The sequence below is a fragment of the Anolis sagrei genome, chromosome 6 (assembly GCF_037176765.1).
Source record: "Anolis sagrei isolate rAnoSag1 chromosome 6, rAnoSag1.mat, whole genome shotgun sequence".
In the NCBI taxonomy this organism is placed as follows: domain Eukaryota; kingdom Metazoa; phylum Chordata; class Lepidosauria; order Squamata; family Dactyloidae; genus Anolis; species Anolis sagrei.
The window spans coordinates 75030448-75044196 of NC_090026.1; the positions used below are offsets into that span (position 1 = coordinate 75030448).

The following is a 13749-nucleotide window of genomic DNA, read 5'->3' on the forward strand; positions in this document are numbered from 1 at the left end:
CACGCACCTTGCTTGGAACGCCGCCCGGGCAAGGCGCGCGCCGTGGAGAAAAGAGGGAAGGGGGCGTGGCCTGCGCGCGCGAAGACACACAAATCCACACATGGTGTCTGGACGTGGCGCATGCGCAGGAGCGGGAGAGGAAGTGTGCCTGCCTAGTAGTCCAAAAAAAGAGAAGGGAAAGGAGGAGGGAGAGGGGGCGGGGAGCGCGTGCGCGGCGAAAGGGGAAGGAAGGGGCGGGGCCTCCGCAGGGTGAGTGACGCCCCCGCTGAGTGGCTGGTCGGCGGCGCCTCCAAGTGGACGCAACTTCCACAGGACGGAGGAGGAGAGCCGGCGGAAGCGCCTCCTCGCGCGGCCCTCAAGTCGCCTCAGCCGGGCGGGCGGGGAGCATGAAAGTTCCGCCTGGGCCTCAGCTCCGGCGAGGCGCTTCTTCCCGCCGCTTCCTGCTTCCCACAAGGCTCGGAAGGAGCGGCCGAGCTCGGCCCTTGCGCGGAGGGGCGTCCCGCTGAGAGGGAGGAAGGCGGCCAGGCTCCTTCGGGCCCTTCCTTTCCTCAGCAAGCCCCTTGCCTCCTTCCAGGGAGAGGCTGAGTTGTGGAGGGAACACCGAGAAGGAAGGAGACAGCAGCGCGCCTGTCTGTCGCCCCTCCTCAGAAACAAAACCTCCCATTCAAAACTCCCTTTCACCCTCCTCCCTTTAACCCTTTTGTATTTTTGGCAACTCAGGATGACTTAGTGTTCTCCTTGCAGGCCTTTTGTCCTTTGGGAGGGTTTTGTTTATATCACCTTTTTCTGCTGGGCGGATTTTTCTTCTTTCCCTGGAGAACTTTTCTCGCTGCAGTTTGGAATAGACACTACTTCGTTCGAGATAAATAAGGAGTGGTACAAAGTGGGCTTCTGGCCTCCACACAAAAGATGGAGCATGGCAAAATGGATTACTTTTGCGATCAGGTGCAACAGAAAGATGTGGGCCGCAGGATGCAGGTCGGGCAGGAGTTTCTGGAGTATCTGAGCGACCCCAGCGTCTCTACAGATCTGGAGCAGGATCACCAACGCCTTGACAAAGTGATTGATGAATTAACAGGATGGGTGAACTCCAGCAATTATAAGGTAAGGCTCAGGCATGTAGCCGGGGGGGGGGGGGGGGGGGCTTCAGCCCCCCCCCCCCCCCCGAAATTCTCATGGTGGTTCGCGAAAAGGCCTTACTGGTGCATTATTTAAACTGTTATGTTTATTCATATCATGATCTGATCGCCATACTCAATATATCCCATATGCATGGGGGTATTGGGGTAATGATACAAAAGGTTTGCTAGGCTAGACCCTCTTTCACTCAGACTCAGTCCCCTGAACCCCCCTGAAAAAAAATTCAGCCCCCCCCCCCGAAACGAAATCCTGGCTACGGGCCTGGTAAGGCTGCTTTGCCCTCTGGTAAGGGGCCTGACGGAGTTATATGTTCCTTGTTTTAGCCAAAGTTGGTCAATTGTTTTATTATTGACTGGTTATTTATTTATTTATCATCATCATCATTTAATTACTTATTAATCGCCCTCCATCCAAGATGCTCTAGGCCAGGGGTCCTCAAACTAAGGTCCGAGGGCCGGATACGGCCCTCCAAGTTATTTACCCGGCCCTCGCTCAGGGTCAACCTAAGTCTGAAATGACTTGAAAGCACACAGCAACAACATCAACAATCCTATCCCATCAGCCAAAAGCAGGCGAACACTTCCCATTGAAATACTAATAAGTTCATATTTGTTAAAATTGTTCTACATTTTAATTGTATAGTTTTAAAGTGTGTTTTGCACTACAAATAAGATATGTGCAGTTTGTGTAGGAATTCATTCCTTTTTTTTCAAATTATATTTCGGCCCTCCAACAGTTTGAGGGACTGTGACCTGGACCTCTGTTTAAAATGTTTGAGGACCCCTGCTCTAGGCGATTTACAAGCTAAAATTGTAATGGATAAAAATACATACATACAGATATTCATAAAATTAACATAGATCAAAAGCTCTAGTAAAAAGCCAGGTCTTAAGTGCTAGGGTAAAAGGCCCTAACTCATGCATGGCTCTCATGTAGGGCGGCAAGGAATTCCATAAGGCAGGGGCAGAAATAGAAGAAGCTCTGCATCTGGTCCTTTCCAAGTGCACTTCTCTAGGACCCGGTATATAAAGTAAGTCATGTTGGGATGGTCGTTGCGACCTCCGATGATTTAGGGCTTTTATATCCCGTCCTTTCTCAACCTCTGCAGAGGGACTCAAGACAGTTAACAAAGTGGCACCCCATGGCGCCCACATCAAAACATAAATATACAATGAACAGTAATGTAATAATAACAATATAAACAGTATAAAACCGTATAAACAATATAAAAACTGTTTGCTTTAATTGTTTTAAAATGTTATTTGCACATGGCATTAAATGTTGACCATTTTTCCTTTTTGGAAGCCGCCCTGGGTCCCTCCAGGGAGAGAGGGCAGGTTAAAAATAAAGTTTTTAAGACAAGACAAAAGACTCCCCCAGGCACTAACAAGCCGCACCAAAAAACTGCCAGGGCATCAAATGCTAATCAAGGTGGCCAGTTGAAACATTCACACCTAGTTCCAGCAGACAAGAGTTCTTTCTCCCACCCTGGACATTCCACAGATATATAAACCCAATTTTCCTAGTTCCTATAGACCTCACTACCTCTGAGGATGCTTGCCATAGATGCAGGCGAAATGTCAGGCGAGAATGCCTCTAGAACATGACCATATAGCCCGAAAAAAACCTACAACAACCCAAAAATAAAGTTTATTTATCCCAATTCTCTCACACCAGAAGCAATTTGCAGTTTTTCAAGTCACTCCTTTTACACACACACACACACACACACACACACACATATCAGTATAATTGTACTATTGCCCTGGGTTAAGAATTGGTCCCTATCTTGCCCGTTGGGTGGATTTTTGAAACAATAATCACCCTGGACATTCCAGATATATAAACCTCACTTGCCTAGTTTCCAACAGATCCATTAACCTCTGAAGATGCCTGCCATAGATGTGGGCGAAACTTCAGGAGAGAATGTTTCTGGAACATGGCCATACAGTCTGGAAAGCTCACATCAACCCAGTGATTCTGCCATGAAAGCCTTCGACAACACAACAATCACTTTGTTGTCGAAGGCTTTCATGGCCAGAATCACTGGGTTGCTGTGCGTTTTCAAGACTGTATGGCCACATTCCAAAAGCATTCTCTCCTGATGTTTCACCCACTTTTATGGCAGGCATCCTCAGATGTTGTGAGGAATGTTAGAAGATAGGCAAGTAAGCTTTATATATCAGAAATGTCCAGGGTGGGAGAAAGAACTCTTGTGTTTGAGGCAAGTGTAAATGTTGCAATTGACCACCTTGATTAGCATTTAACGGCCTTGCAGCTTCAAAGCCTGGCTCCCATCATGGACATTCCAAAGATATATAAACATGCCTAGTTTCCAACAGACATCATAACCTCTGAGGATGCCTGCAATAGATGTGGGTGAAACATCAGGAGAGAATGCCTCTGGAACATGGCCAAGCAGCCTGAAAATTCACAGCAACCCAACAATCACTTTGTTTGAAAAACTAATTGAATTGTACAGTGGGAACTGCCACACAGCCATATAACCCAGAATGTCAAGTCAGATAATCCACAATATTTGCTTTGAACTGGATTTTCTGAGTCCATACTGCCATATAATCCAGTTCAATGTGGATTTTATACAGCTGTGTGGAAGGGACCAGTGTTTTCATCCAATTTGCAGTGTTTCTGTATGCCTAATTTGCTTACATAGTGGACCAAAAATAGGCAGAAAAGTGAGTGGATACACAAAGCTTTAATCCTATGTGTATTTAGAAGTTGGTTGAACTCAGCAAGATCTGTTTTTATGTTTAAGAAATCCTGTAACTGTTCAGCATCATAATAGTGATTCCTTTTTGTCTGTTCTTGTGCCTTTAGGTCATCAGTTGACTTATGGAAAACTCCACAAATGCTTTAGGGCTTTCTTAGGCATTTCCAGTTTCAGTTCCACTTGGTATTTGTTGGTGAACTAGCCTTTAAAAGATTCATTCTTTAAGCAATCTATTGTGGATGGCCTTCAAGGTAGAACATAAGTCACAGTGTTGTCATTACTCTGCCGTCAGTTACATTGTGATCCCAAAATTTTACAGCTTGACTTACAGAAAACTCAGAATGACTCATGCTTTATAAATTTTGCAGGCAGGTTTTTTTTTGGCCGCCTTACAGTAAAACAATATTCACTGAGGCTTGAGATGGGGAAATATATATACAAACCACATACACCCTGAGACTTATGTCTAAAGGTTTTGAATGGTGCTGTAATGCCAGTAATAGTCATGTCCAGTTGAGTAGCTATTCTGCAGACCATTAACTGTCACTAGTTTACACTCTTGTCTTCTGGTGGCGGTATTGCTCTATAACACAGGCTTAAGATCTGTTGATTCCTCAAGTTCCCTAGAGACAAATCTGTGTAATGTATACCCATAATGTCTTATCTCCTGACACAGTGTGCATTCTTGGGCACTGATATGCAAATCAGTGTTTTCTCCACATTCAGTAATTAACTAGTTGTGCTGAAAATACATAAGCCAAAAGAGAAAATCAAAGTTGAATACATTTGTAAATCTTTGTGTACATCTGTGTGTACTGTTTTATAGCAGTCCCATGAATTTCATAGGGTTTTCTTGGACAAATAATACCGAGAGTTGGCTTTGCCAGTTCCGTCCTTCCTCTGAAATATAGCCCACGGCACCTGATTTGGTTCCCCATCCAAGTACTAAGTAGGTCTGACCCTGCTGAACTTCCAAGATTAGATGCATGTTTAGGCTTGACATCTATCATTTGTTTACAACGTGATATACTTACTGTTAGGATTATCATGTATCTTCATTAGTGGATTTCTTGGAACGTATATTTCTTTATTTGAAGTTAAAAGTGATTATTTTCCAATTACTATATATATATATATTAGTACTACTACTTAGGCGGGTTCTATAAGGGAGTTATTAGAATAGTAGCAACTCCATAAGTAACAGGAAATGTAATAAGAAAGTGAGCACAGGTTTTGCATCCCATACCTAATATCCCAAAATCCAAAGTACAGTACTCTGGAATCCCATCTTGTCCCTAAAGGTGACTAAGAATGTGACACCTTTGCTTTTTCGTTTAGTGTAGACAAACTTTGTTTCATGCACAAAAATTATTTTAAATTTGTCTATGAAACATAAAGAAATTTAGTGTTTAAACATATATGTAAATACAGGCATTCATTCCAAAAAGAAAAAGGCAGACTCCAAAACACTTTTTGTCCCAAGACTTTTGGGTAAATGGCCCTCAACCTGTATTTTATTATGGCACTAATTTAGTTTTATGAATGTGTGTGGGAAAGCCTCCTTTTGAATGAGTCTTAAACCTGCTGCTCACAAAGTTATCATAGACCATTTGGTACTTATTTTGTTTCGAAAAATATTGGGTTTCAGTCAGAAGTAGCTAAAACTGGCAGAAAGGCACCTCTGTATATGTTCTGATACGTATCTGAGGAAGACACTTATGCTAATGGGTTCAGGAGTTATTTTCCCCTAGAGTAGAAGGGACTACTAGGGTTGATGGGAGCAATAAAAGTGGTTGACCAGAATTTGTCAGCCACTGTCTTAGTGAGATGTAAGCTCTAAGGGTATTTTGGAAAGAAAGAAAAAATACCCTTAGAGTTGTATCATAGGGAATGTCTGCCATTTTGAAATATGTCATCCACTGTTTGGAAGGAGAAAGAAATTGGGAGTTAACTTTCTTTTAATCAACTTCAGAAATTGTATTTATCAGATGTAAAGTTATGTTTTCTACTCTTGAAACTTTTATGCCTGCTGCCTAGTCCACTGTTCGCCTTTTTCGCCCCGACTCAGTTCTTATATTTTCTATGTTTGCATTTTCTTATTTAATTACTTTATTTTTTGATCCGTTCCAGAGTTGCATATCTTTTATACATTTGATTTACTTGTTTCTTCGTGGACTCTGCTGAATGTGTTGTCCCCTTCTTCACTGCTAAAATTGAGCCCATTTGTTCTTTTTCCTTCCTAGTCCATATCTCTCTGTTGCTGCATACTTTTTACTCATCCTTCATTCTCTGTGAGCATAGTTGAATGGGGCAGTTGTCCTCCTCTAATCCTTCCACACGTCTTCGTGATATTATTTGTTCCCAATTTATATGTGCCACTTCCTTGCTGTGTTATTAATCTCTCTAGCATTTAGCATTAGATATGCCACTATTTGCCCTGTTTAAAGATCAATCACAATCCTTTGGCTGTTCTCTTTCCTAGCTATAGCTCAATTCCTGTTATGCTCCAGATAGTTGTAGTTTATTTCTTCTGTCTTGGTTTACTCTCATCCATTTTTAATACAAAATAATCCCTTTCACCTTCACTTTTGCCTCTTTGACTCCACTGAATCGTGAAAATCTCTGATTGCCCTCCTTGCCCTTTCTGCCAGCTTGGATACAGTTGGTCACTTTCCTATTTTCTACACTTCTCTGTCTTGGGTCTCAGTGGTTCTGTTATTGTTTGATTCTTTTCTGGCCTGTTTCTTTCTGTCAGTGTCTCCATAGGGAGATGCTGCTACTCCATTTTCCTTCTCTCTGCTATGGACTTTCAGGGCTTTGAACTGACCTCTACATTCTCTCTATAAGAGATGAGGTTAGCCTCATCTTTTGGTGCATCCTTAATACCACTCACACACAGATAACATCTAGCATTGACTGCATCTTCTGTTGCTTTTTACATATTCAACTATGTTTCTGGTATTTCTGCTCAGGTGTTTGTTATATTAGGCTCAATATGACAAAGACTGAAAGAGTAATCATTTGTTTGAGATATGCATTTGTTCTCCTTATGAATTAACACTCCCAAGTTATTATGTTGATAAGACACATTTTTCTTGGTCTGCAATCCCACCTCACCCCACCCTATATCAAGTTGAAACATTTGTTATACTGGTACTCTTGTTCCCGAGATTTTGCACAGTGTCCAAATGTTGCCTTATTTATTATTCCTCTTTGTTTTTCATACTTTCAGCTGTTTTTAGCAGAAAATAAACTGAAGAAGAATGAATTAAATAGTTCCATTATGTTTTTTCATCAATGATGCAGCAGCTCTCCACCTGAAATTACCATGACTGTTATTGTTATATTTCTGACCACTTATATCAGTCTAGCATACAGGTACCAACATAATTCACTTTTGTCATCTTTATGACTCTTTGTAACCATTCACTGACTTCTTTTTTGCTCTTTGATTCTGTGCAGGCTCCTCCTTACTTTTAAAACTCTCTGTAACCTTGCATGTCTTTTTCCTCTCTATGCTTGGTTACTTGACAACTTTTTAATTCTTTCTTATTTGTTGAGCTCTATCCCCCTCAGTTGAATATTGCTCCCCAAAATAATACTATTCATCTTGGTTTGCTGCCATTTCTCCTTGAACTGATTTCATGTACCAATATAGCCCCTATATTTCAGAAGTGGGTAACTTTGGCAGTCCTACAGACTTAATGGGAGACAGCAACCCTCGCCCCTTTAAAAAAAAAAGAGACAGTCATCAAGGTAGTGAAACAGAAGGCTTGTAGAATAGCTGTTGAATGGCCAAGATTTTGTCATTATGTTGGATCCCTCCATGGGGTCCCATTACATTTCATTAAGATATGTGGGTACCCTATTGCTGCCTCTGATATCTTAATGTAATCAAATAAAAATAAGCTTAATTGGAATTGAACCACATATTTCATTGCTGCTTACTCATACTGTACTTTCCTGTACTGTATGCATGTATCATACCTTTTGTAAAGTGCCATATTTTTAGATGATACTGCATAAATGAAATGTAAGTTATAGGCATAGTTTGTATCTGGATTGTGTTACATCTTTGATATAGTTATTTTTTTATCTTGTGATACAAAGATGAGCAAACAGTTTTGGTCTTAATGTATATTGCTGTACATAGAGAGTAATATAGTTCATATCTTAAATAGCTTCCTGGGCTGTCCCATCTTCAGGGCAAATAAAGTAAAAACAAGAACTTCCTCTTAAATGACAACTTTGCAGTTTTCTTTCCATTTTTCTTTTGGAGAGCTTAGTAAATTTTATGTCAGTACAGAGAATATTCTGTCTAGCTTTTCTCATATTTTCACTTATGTCGTTACTTACTTACTTAGGCGATCCCTCGTTTTCCGAGGAGGATTGTCTTCCAGTATTCTTGTGGGTCCGTATGTGGCTGTGGAGCCCTATTCTTGCTCTGCATCTTCTTCCGCAGTGAGGGCATTGGTTTCCAGGTGGGAGGCGGTCTCGGTCGGGGTTGGCTTGACGCGCCTTCCTCTTGGCACGCTTCTCCCTTTCGCCCTCCATTTGTGCCTCTTCAAATTCTGCAGCACTTCTGGTCACAGCTGACCTCCAGCTGGAGTGGTCAAGGGCCAGGGCTTCCCAGTTCTCAGTGTCTATGCCAGAGTTTTTAAGGTTGGCTTTGAGCCCATCTCCCTTTCGCCCTCCATTTCTGCCTCTTCAAATTCTGCAGCACTTCTGGTCACAGCTGACCTCCAGCTGGAGTGGTCAAGGGCCAGGGCTTCCCAGTTCTCAGCGTCTATGCCAAAGTTTTTAAGGTTGGCTTTGAGCCCATCTTTAAATCTCTTTTCCTGTCTACCAACATTCCATTTTCTGTTCTTGAGTTCGGAGTAGAGCAACTGCTTTGGGAGACAGTGGTCGGGCATCCGGACTACGTGGCCGGTCCAGCGGAGTTGTTGGCGGAGGACCATCGCTTCAATGCTGGTGGTCTTTGCTTCTTCCAGCACACTGATGTTTGTCTGCCTGTCTCCCAAGAGATTTGCAGGATTTTCCGGAGGCAGCGCTGATGGAATTGTTCCAGGAGTTGCATGTGACGTCTGTAGACAGTCCATGTCTCACAGGCATATAGCAGGGTTGGGAGGACAATAGCTCTATAAACAAGCACCTTGGTATTCGTACGGATGTCCTGGTCCTCAAACACTCTCTGCTTGATTCAGAAAAATGCTGCACTAGCAGAGCTCAGGCAGTGTTGATGTTGACTTTGGTGGAGAGGTGGCTGCCAAGGTAGTGGAAATGATCAACATTTTCTAATATTACACCATTAAGCTGTATCACTGGCATTGGAGAGGGGTTGGCTGGTGTCTGCTGGAACAGCACCTTGGTTTTTTCAATGTTCAATGACAGGCCGAGCTTCGTGTATGCTTCTGCGAAGGTGTTGAGAGTGGCTTGTAGATCTTCTTCTGAATGCGCACAGACGACGTTGTAATCAGCATACTGGAGTTCTATAACATATGTTGTTGTAACCTTGGTTTTGGCTTTCAGTCGGCTGAGGTTGAATAGCTTGCCATCTGTCCGATAGATGATTTCCACTCCGGTGGGAAGCTTCCCATGAACAGCTAAGACAAAAGCCATACCTTGGTTTCACATGTGTGGTGCTAAACTACTTGCTTGTCATACTTGTTATTTGTAGCTTTCATTCACTGGTAACCAACTCACAATATTCTTTAGTCAAAAATATTTATTAAATTGAGTTTAGGAATCTTTTAGATGCTTTATTTATTTATTTATTTATTCATTTGGGGAGCATGGAGTCTGAGTTCATAATAATGAAATTTCAAAGGGCAACTTGTTTTTGGAAATCAGATGAGCAAAAAATAGTTTCTTATAACTTGACAGTTCCATTTATAATTTTACATATGTTTAATACTATTTTATATTTGCTAATCTCTATTTTTAGTCAAAACCAGAGATGTAAGCTTTCCAAAAAAAGCGGAACTTCATTAAAAAAATTGAAATGTTTCAATTATAAATAGATTCAAGACTTTTTACAATATGCAAATTATTTTATTGAAATATATGTAATATGTAATGTTAAAAAATAGCATATTTGTTGTTATGTGTCTTCAAGTTATTTCCATCTTAAGGGGAACTGATCACATTTTCTTAGCAAGCATATACCTCCCTATATTTAACAAATATTAATCAGGCAAAATATGTTTTAAACCAGTGTTCTCAACCTGTGGTTCCCCAGGTGTTTTGGCCTACAACTCCCAGAAATCCCAGTCAGTTTACCAGTTGTTAGGACACCCACAGGTTGAGAACCACTGGTTTAAACCATATAGGAAAGAGAAGTGATTATGTTAGAGTTACAGGCCTGCTGACTTTAACATTGTCCCTTTTGTTCCTCTATATTATTTCTATTAACCTCGTTTGTCTGATAAAGAATCCCGTGGAGCTTTGAAAACTTGCATGCTTTATTTGCTCATTTTGGTTGTCCATAAAGGTTGAGCATCCCTTACCAAGAATCCCAAAATGCTGTACTCTAAAATGGGAAATTGTCTATGTGGCTGGGATAATAACCTTTGTTTTCTTATGGTTGAATCTATACACTGTTTCATGCACAATATTATCTAAGATATTGTATAAAATTATCTTCATGCTACGTGTATAATGTGTATATGAAACAAATGAAATTTGTTTTTAGATTTGGCAACCCATCTCCAAGATAATCTTTTTATGTACACCTTATGTACACATTGGGAAGTCGGATCTGGCCACGGTGGTCCACGCTCTTGTCACATCCCGGCTGGATTACTGCAACGCACTCTACGTGGGGTTGCCCTTGAAGACTGCTCGGAAACTTCAACTAGTCCAACGGGAGGCAGCCAGATTGCTCACCGGAGCGGCATACAGGGAGCATACCACCCCCCTGTTATGCCAGCTCCACTGGCTGCCGATCCAATTCCGAGCACAATTCAAGGTGCTGGTTTTGACCTATAAAATCCTATACGGTTCCGGTCCAGTGTACTTGTCCGAACGGATCTCCCTCTACACCCCACCTCGGAGTTTAAGATCCTCTGGGGAGGCCCTGCTCTCGACCCCGCCTTTATCACAAGTGAGACTGGCGGGGACGAGGAGCAGGGCCTTCTCAGTGGTGGCCCCCCGCCTGTGGAACTCACTCCCCGGGGAGATTAGAACAGCGCCCTCCCTTCTCTCATTCAGGAAACAGCTGAAAACTTGGATGTGGGACCAGGCTTTCGGAAACTCTGGCAGCTAAAAAGAAGGACCATAATGAAGGGCAAATATTGTAGGAACCTATTTTAACCTATTGGACCTATGGAACGCGAAACACTGACCATGAGATTGCTTACTGTTGTGCTATGGTGCTATATATTGATGTTTTAATCTGTTAATTATTTAATTACTGTTTTTATAGTTGTATGTATTTGTATAAGGGCATCGAATTGTGCCTCTCTGTAAGCCGCCCTGAGTCCCCCTTCGGGGGTGAGAAGGGCGGGGTATAAGTAGCAGAAATAAATAAATAAATAAATTATGTACACATATGCAAATATAAGTGTTTTAAAATCTAAAAAGCTCTGAAATACAAAATACTGTATTCTGATTATATGTGTAATTATTCTTCATGCACTCATCAGAACTTGCAGAATAGTGCTATTGGTAGCTGGGATTCAGAAGATATTTGTGAAATTTATTGAATGCATTGTAGTTCCCTCTAATGTCTCTTTAAAAGCTGAATGGGAACACCAGAGGATTTAGTCCAGAATGAAGGGTTGAAATTGGAAAGGGCAATCACTCCTCTCTACCAGTGCACTTTTTTGTGCAGTCACTGATTCTCTTGCACTGTAATTTCAGTGCAGTGTACTTCATGGATGCTTGTGTGTAGTTTTTGTAAAATTGGATATATAGTTCTAAACATAGATATTCAAAATAAATTATCTGTACATTTCTGAGCATTAGTACACTTTATAAGTGTATTTTTTCATTAATTTTCGTCTTGATGGGAGCAGTGAATAATGTGAATAATTTTATTCCTGCTATAAGAAAATATTTCAAAACAGTGCTGTTTCAACACCCATTTACAATCTGGGCATTATTCTGAGCAAAATGTGCATGCTTGTTTTTCCACAGAAAAAGCATTTACTTTGGTACAGGAATATTGTTTCTTGCACAAAACAACCAAATGCAAATGCTGTGCATAATGTGTCATAAACTGCAAACATTCTTGTCAGTTTAGGAGTCTTCTGGTTAGACTTTCTTGATGCTCCAAAAACTTGGCTTTTCTGTCTTTTGAATATTTTCAAATACTCAATCTATCTGTGATACACACTTGGAATTATTGCTGTCAAAGACTCTATCCTATTTCAGTCTTAATTAAAATAGAACCATTGATATGGTGGCAGTTTCTGAAGTGTTGACCTATCACATTGTCATTGAATCTGTAGGCCTGATCTAGCTGAGACTAGTGATTGTATTTAGACTGTAATGAAAACCCACCTGGTTACTCGTACAAGTCACATGCTCTTAGCCTTAGGGAATCTGTGAATAGGTATACCGACATAAAGGCACATATCTACAACAACAAAGTGTTAAGTAGCCTACCAGATGCTGCTGGACTAAAACTCCTTGCCGTCCTGGCCAATAATGAGGTACATTGCGAGTTACAGTCCAACATCTGAGGGTTTGCTTAATTCCTGCTTGCTTTAAAACAAAGTTGCAATTAGTTGAATCCTTTTAGTTTGCTTTATTGGTTGTTTCCAAATAGTTAGCCATGCTCCAGCATAAAAGTGAAAGGGGGAGAGAGAAGGCACCTAGCAGCACTCCCAACACTAACAGAATTATTTTAGCATGTGTTTTTGCAGATTTCAGTCTATTCCCTGAAAGTCACTGATGGAATGCAGTACTGTATTATTATATGGCTTTAATATTGTACTATCAGTGCATCTGAGGAAATGGATTGACTCTAGTGCAAGTCATATTGAAATAAATCAGTTGTTATTGAAGCGCTGTCAGATTCCTTCATCCCCCATCCCAATAACTCCTTCTTATGGTAGTAAAGGCTTCTTGATGTGAATATATTGTTACACACTGTTATTTCATGGTTTCTCTAAACGTTCTACTGATGGCAGACCTGTACTAAAGATTTCATTATTCTGGATTAGCTTAAGGAAAGCAGTGGAAACCGTGAAATAACATTCTGCTGGGCCTAAATTTCTGGGGAGAAGGTTGGTACTTTGAAAGCTGGGTCATTGTTTTATTTACACTCAAAAATAAAAATGGTAAAATGATGTAATCTAATGCTTTTTAATAGGACTTCTTTCCTTAACCCTACTTTCACTCCCTTTTTTGTTTTTGGTTAAAGCAATACTTGGATTGAGTTCTAGTTGCAAGTAAAAAGCTGTAAACAAAAATGAATAGAATATCTTCAGAGACTGGGCTGTGATAGCTATGGTGTCATCCTATTTCAAAGAAAACAAGAACTGCCTTTTGTTACTAGACAGTAGTTAAGTATAATTCAGCTGTGCTGTACACATCAAGTTAGAAACCAAAGATAATCTTTGAATTTTGCAGTGTAAGGTTCCCAAACACATTACAAAATTTGTCTATAAGCCATGTAACCCCAGCTACACAGTTTTTAAAAAACTCAAGTTTATAATTCTTAAAGGCTACAAAGGTGTATGACTGGTTTTTGCTTTTTAAAACATTTTAATCATTTCTACAGGTATCATTGCTTGGAATTGATCTTCTAGGTGCCTTTGTGGACAGACTGTTGGGACGCTTCAAATCCTATTTATCAACTGGTGAGTGGTTTTTAAACTTCTTGGAAACAATTGAAAATGAGTGAATTTGACTACAGTTGTTAATTCCTTAGA

The 13749-nt window shown here is 40.8% G+C and overlaps 1 protein-coding gene across 32 annotated transcripts in view; it reads left to right on the plus strand.

Moving 5' to 3' along the window:
* The first annotated feature begins 261 nt into the window (after window positions 1-261).
* The window catches only part of CLASP2 (cytoplasmic linker associated protein 2), a 153907-nt gene continuing 140419 nt past the window's right edge, over window positions 262-13749 (plus strand). For 20 of the 32 annotated variants that reach the window (XM_060781713.2, XM_060781719.2, XM_060781695.2 and 17 more), the window contains exons 1-2: window positions 263-1104; window positions 13599-13677. In XM_060781713.2, coding sequence (XP_060637696.2) covers window positions 910-1104; window positions 13599-13677 — 274 coding nt within the window. In that variant the 5' untranslated portion in view covers window positions 263-909. Of the gene's footprint in view, window positions 1105-13598; window positions 13678-13749 lie in introns of all 32 variants that reach the window. The other 12 variants (XM_060781692.2, XM_060781697.2, XM_060781694.2 and 9 more) reach the window with 2 other exon arrangements.